Raw genomic sequence first — 6000 nt, 5'->3', positions numbered from 1 at the left:
GTGAGCAGTTAGCTCAGGAGGGGCGCTAACGCCCCGAGGGGAGCCCCTTGGCCAAAGCTGACGCTGATGGACTTGGTTCCATGAAACACTTGCCCTTTTCGGGTCTGAAACAGTGAACACCTGGCGGCCCACCAGCTTTGCTTAAAAATGGGTTTCCAACTGAGGAAAGGTCCTGTGTGGCTCTCATGGAGCCCACCTCCCCTGAATCCGAGAGCTTTTTTACTAAGTATTTAGTTTCCGTAGAGCTGGTGGTGTTTTTTTTTTAAACCTTGACTCCTGGTGCCCATTGTTGTCCACCCCACCTGAATGTTTGCTCTGGGGGTGGGAGTGGGGGTAGAGGGGTGGAGGGGGGAGCGGGAGGGGCGTGTCCGATTCTCGCGTGAATTGCTCTGTCCCCCGCCCCCGCACCTTGAGAAGCCACCCCGCACGACGTCCCTATTTCCATTCCTCCGTCCCGGTCCGTACAAGGTGAGGATTGTCTGAGCAGCTGGTGTGGCTGTTGGCAGGACCATGGTCTTGACGTGCTGACAGTTAAAAATAACGGGGTGGTGGTGGTGGTGCGCTTACCCTTCTCCCAGTTGCTGGGGCTTTGCTCACTGGGCCTTTTGTTCCCTAGCAGGCGTGAACTGAGCACGAGTCTGGCGCAGCGCTAGGTGCCCACCGCCCACTCGCCCCACGACCGCGCTGTTCCCAGGCCAATAAAGGGGAAGCCTGCCAGAGGACAAGAGCTGCTCCTTCCTCCCGGTGGGCGGGGCGCGGGGGCGGGGGGCGGAGGGGCGCGGGGGCGGGGGGGTGGGCCTGGGCGCAGGTGTTCTCTTCACGCCCCAGGGCCCCCTGGCCCGTCTGCGGGCTCTGCCCACTGAGGATGAGGAGGACTGCGGCCACTGTCCGGCCTGCCCCCCCAACAGGAGGGTGAATGGGTGGCCCCAGAGGTGGGGGTCCCTCAGGCCCACGGGCTGAGCTTCACTGGGGGCGAGGCTCCCTGGAGCCGGGCACTGATTCACGTGGGGCTTTAGGAGGCGGCAAGTAGGTGACTCGGGCGCGCCTGTGGGGGGACGTGGAAGCCCGGGACAGGGGAGCTTCCCTCCCAGACCTGGGGGGGCCTGCCCCCACCCCCCGGCAAGGTGTTGGGTGTCCAGTAGCTGCAGCGGCTTCTGCTCACTCCCCGCCCGTTCAGGAACCTGCTCTGCACTCTCTCCCCCCGACCCATGGCGCCCTTCCTCCTGTGCTCGGGACCCTCACCCATGCTTGGGCACGGGAGGTAGGCGGACAGAGGCCCACGGTGGCCTTGCTGTGGGGTCTCCTGCTCCTCCTTCCCAGGCCTGGTCCCAGCTCTCAGAGCCTACAGCCCCATTTAGGAATCTCGCTGCAGGAAAGCTAAGAATCCTTACTGGTTCTGAGAAAAACACTTAGATTCCTGATAGAACATTTCAGAACTGGGTGGGGAGGAGGCGGACTCTGGCTCCGAGGCCCTGGGCACGTTTGGAGCCTGGTGGTTGGGTGGGGAGCAGGGGTGGGAGCTTAAGCCCCCCCCTCAGCCCTGGATCATCACTGGCTGGGGGGGGGGGGGGGCGCAGCAGCAGGAAGAACGGGTTTTCACCTCCGGGTCTGTGCTAAGGCCGGGTCGGTGGCTGAGCAACCGTAGGCTGCCGCCACAAGGCAAAGACCAGACACCTGTTTCCCCAGGGAGGCCACACGCGTGTGAACAGCCGGCGGTCAGCAGCTGCCCCCCTGGGATGTGGGGGACACGGGACGGGCGGCCGCCAGGGCCAGGCCCTCCGCGCAAGGGCGCACGCGCCGCCCGGTCAGGGCCCGGGGCTCGTTTCCGTGGGGGAAGGGCCCCCGGGCCCAGAGTTTCGGCGCCGGGAGGGGAGCGGACGCAGAAGAGGCAGGAGGCCGGGTCGTGCTTAGTGTTTTATTCCCCGAACACGCCGCGCTAGGGCCGCTCCTGAGGCACCTCACGGAGTCCTTCCAGCTTCTGTCGCGGCCGGCAGCCTGCCTTCCGCTTCCTCCGACCGCACACCCACGACCCTCCTGTGACAAGTCCGCTTCTTCGCACCAGTTGAACGACGAAGAGACGTTAAACGGAGTTACGACTAGAGACGGGGGTCAGGGCAGTCGAGCCTCACTCCGTGCAGAGGACGGCGACGCCGCGCTCGTAGAAGCTGCGCGGGTCCTCCTTGGTGGCGATCTCGAAGTCGACCGTGAAGATGAGGTCTGCCCGGGTGAAGTTCAGGTAGACGGGCAAGGTCACCTAGAGGAGAGGACAGGCGCTCGCCGCTGGCTCAGGCACATGGCACCCGCCGGCCCCAGGCGGCGGAAGGGGCCACTTACCACGTTAGCCTTTCTCTCGGCGTTGGTCTGCTTGACCCAGCGCAGCTGCGTCAGAGGAAGGGCCGTGGAGATGGCGTGGGACAGCGACAGCTTGTTGTTACTGCACGTGGCCCCCTGAAGCTTCAGGCCTGCGGAGGAAGTCAGGGCCCGTCACCAGCGGTACCGGCCGTGTGACTCCGTGCCGCGGTCACGGCTCTGGCGTGCTGCCACCGTCACCTGCCCGGGAGCGACGCCGGAAGGGCCACCAGGGCCACCCGTGAGCTTCGGGGAGCAGCCCAGAGAGGCTGAGGACCTCAACTCACCCGTGACCCCAAAGCTGCAGGCATCGAGAGTGGCACTCTGGGAGGTGGTGACGTTGACTTCCAGGCAGAGCTCCTCCAGGGACCAGCTGTTGGCCTGGGCCACGTACTGCCTGGTGGCGGTGATGTACGCCTCGGGGACAAACAGGCCGCCCAGACACACGTGGATGTTCTGTGGAAGCAGCGACCCCCGGTGAGGAGCGAGCACCACCCCTTCTCTCGGGTCACGCTGGGGTCTGGGCTAGTCCCCTGGGCTCCCGGGTGCCGCCCCTCCCCCGCCCGGACAGCTGCGACCCCTCCCCCAGGCTCCCGAGGAGCGGCCTTCACCACCTTCAGCTCCTTAGCACCGCCGGACGCAGCCGCCTGGGAGATGTTCTGTAGCTGCTTGACCCTCTCGCTGAAGTCGGACACCCACTGGATGACGGTCATGCCCGCGGGCACGGTGTAGTGGGACCAGCTCCGAGGCAAGATGCCTGCAAGCAAGGTGACCCCAGGCAGCGTCAGGTCTGACCACTCCCAGGCGCACACGGGTCAGTGCTTGGCGGCTTCTCTGCTCCGCCCACCTCCCTCCCTGACCACACCTCGCAGGTCCCGGATGGGCCGCCACCAGCTCTGCATCTGCTCCGTCCAGCGTAACTGGGCGGCAGGGGGTGTGTGTGTGTGTCTGGAGGACCCCAATCACCCCCCAAGGAACGCCTCAGGGGCTAACTCTCCTCACACAACAGCTGTGCCTCACCCCAATTCAGCTCTCGGGGTGGATCGGAGACCCCTGGGGGCTCTCTGTTCCTAAACTCAAGCGCCCCACTTTTAAATGTGCTGCCCGCCCCCCAAAAAACTGTAAAGATTTAATGAATGTTCAGAGAATCGGCAAATAAAACCTCTCGGGCCCTTCTGAGCCTGACCCCCAGGGAAGGGCCCACGGCTGCTCTCAGGGGGACACGGGCGCAGAAGGGACGCGCTGACCCTGCAGAGCGGCGGCCACGTGCCCCCCGCGCAGTGAGGGGGCGACATGGGAGGGCCAGTACCTTTCACCAGCTCGTTTATAAGGGTGCGCAGGTAGTTGGTCTGTTTCTTCTTCCCTTCACACACTTGGACGACATCCGCCAGATCCTGGCGAACGTCCTGAAGTAACTTAGCTCCCATCTTCACTTCTCTCTCAAAGAACCTGAATAGAGGATCCTACGATTGTCCAAGAGACGAGAAAGCCCGAGTGAAGAGGAGGCTTTAGGAAGAGCCCCTCCTCCAGCGGGACCTCACAGCCCCGGCCCGAGGCTCACGGCTTCCCCCGCGCTCGCTCTGGGAACCCTGCCCGAAGAGCAGGAACAGCTGCCGCCGCTTCCTCGGGGACTCCCTCACCTCGCTCGTGCAGATGGACCCCCCGCGAGAGGCCCGCCCTCGTGCCGGAGCCTGGGCGCAGATGCCCGCCGGCTGAGACTACCCTGAGCCCGCCAGGACCGTGGGCACCCGGGGGCCGCCCTGCCCGCTCCCGGCCACCTTGATGTTCTCCACCGTCCGCTTGAGGTGGCTCAGCGTCTGCGGGATGAGGTGCAGCCAGTTGGACGCGGTGGTGTGCAGGGTCCGCATCCAGGCGGGGCGCCCGTCGGACGTGGAGTCGGTCCTCGCCTTCTTCTCGGTCTCGGCGTAGGCCAGGTCGTCCTCGTCCTCCAGCATCTGCATCTTCAGCATCTTGCTGATCATGTCCACGCCTGGACCGCAAGCCCACCAGAGGCGCGGGGAGGGGGACGGGCAGGAGGGCAGAGGAAAGAGAACGTGAGTATACAGGCCACGTAATGTGTCACCTGCACGGTTCCACGGGGGGACGTGTTTCTGAAGCACAAAAAACACCAGGCCAGAAAGTGAGGCGGCAAATACAGAGGAAGACTACGACCCGACGGAGGCGACTGGGCCTGGGCCAGCAGCCTGAGCGCAAAGACAAGAGGGAGGCTGCTCGAAGACCCCGCATTCACGCGTGGTCGTATTGGGCTGGGCTCTGGGGCAGGCCAGGCTCCCGCCAGGGAGGCCACTGCGCTGTTAACCCCCTGCGTCCTGGGCTGCCCACGCCCACCGCTCTGCCTCAAACACCGACCCCTGCCTTGTGCAAGCGTGACCTCATCCTGTCCCTCACCCGGTCCGGGAGTGCTGAAGTCAAGTCCCCGAGCAGCACTGGAGGCTGGACGGGAGAGGACGGGCCTGTGTAGGCTCAGATGTCAGGGCCTCCCGAGGGGAGCAGCCATCAGCCCAGGCCTTCAGGGATGCTCTAAGGGGGCAGGGGGTGTGACGTCTGGGGGCTCATCAGTATTGAGCGGCCCAATCCAGGCAGCTAGCTGCTATTAGAACAGAGCGAGGGACAAATCCTACACACCATTCCTCTGTCATGGGGGCCAACCTGGGGTCACAGTGGGTGCCACCACTGTTAAGACGCTACAGGATTTCTCAGTACAGGCTTTTGTACAAGAGCGTGCTCCCACCCAGCCCCGGACCCGCCGGAGCCTGCCCTGCACCTAGACCTCAAACACAACGGCCGGCAGCCCAGCCTCTCGTCTTGGCCTAGGGGACGACGGCCACCTCACAGAGGGGGGCGGTCTGGCATGCAGTCCAGGTTGTCCTCAGAGAGCAAGCGCTGTAACCAGGGCTTCTCGTGCAGAGCTGAAGGGAGGGCCTGAAGGAACCGTCTGATCAAGCAGCTGCGTGAGTTTGGGCAAATCTGGCTCCCATAAAGAGAAGCCTGGGTCAGATCAGTGGTGTGCAAGCTCGCGGACACAGCCACCACCCGAGTGCCTGTTGGGCAGACAGCCGGGCCCTGGCTTTGGACTCAGGAGTCTGAGGCAGAATCTGCGTTTATAGGAAGTTCCAAGGCGGCTAATGCCGCTGGGCTGGGGACCACACTCTGAAAACCCCTGCCTTCTTGAATAGTCTTGAAAAAAAAGCATAAGGCAAAAAAAAATTCTAAGAAATATTCTAATAAAAACTAATGGTTTTAAAACCTCACGTAATACCAGACACCTTTCAATTCTTTAAGAAAAAAGAAACGATACCTGAATGTACGCTGAAAACGGACATGTAATTTTCAGACCTCAATGACCTGAGCATAAACTGTGGAAGAGACGCCAACTGCAACCAACTGTTTTCCTTCCCTGACTCCACCCCACCCCGAGGAGAGGCAGAGTCAGCAGCGGAAGAGCCAGCATGGGGGGCGGGGAGGGGCTCCTGGGGGCCCGGTGCGCGGAGTACCCACCCTGGGTGGTGAGCAGGACTCTTTCGGCGTTGTTGGGCAGGCCCAGCCAGGAGGGCGTCTGGGTGTCGGGGAGCAGCTCCACCCACTGGACAAACTCCTCTCTCCTGGAAAACCAGCACATTTGGAAATGCC

The 6000-nt window shown here is 63.3% G+C and overlaps 1 protein-coding gene across 1 annotated transcript in view; it reads right to left on the bottom strand.

Moving 5' to 3' along the window:
• Nucleotides 1–1901: 1901 nt before the first annotated feature.
• DYNC1H1 (dynein cytoplasmic 1 heavy chain 1) overlaps nt 1902–6000 on the bottom strand; it is a 69152-nt gene continuing 65053 nt past the window's right edge. The window contains exons 72-78 of the mRNA XM_045901542.2: nt 5869–5972; nt 4128–4339; nt 3659–3812; nt 2964–3106; nt 2637–2805; nt 2335–2462; nt 1902–2254 (exon numbers count right to left, since the gene is read on the bottom strand). Of these exons, the coding sequence (XP_045757498.1) occupies nt 2126–2254; nt 2335–2462; nt 2637–2805; nt 2964–3106; nt 3659–3812; nt 4128–4339; nt 5869–5972 (1039 nt within the window). The 3' untranslated portion in view covers nt 1902–2125. The remainder of the gene's footprint in view (nt 2255–2334; nt 2463–2636; nt 2806–2963; nt 3107–3658; nt 3813–4127; nt 4340–5868; nt 5973–6000) is intronic.

The sequence above is a fragment of the Mirounga angustirostris genome, unplaced genomic scaffold, assembly GCF_029215605.1.
Source record: "Mirounga angustirostris isolate CCGP_5_RB_7025 unplaced genomic scaffold, mMirAng1.0.hap1 SCAF_9, whole genome shotgun sequence".
NCBI lineage: Eukaryota > Metazoa > Chordata > Mammalia > Carnivora > Phocidae > Mirounga > Mirounga angustirostris.
Note: the sequence above shows the minus strand (reverse complement) of the source record. Positions and strands in the feature narration are given on the sequence as shown.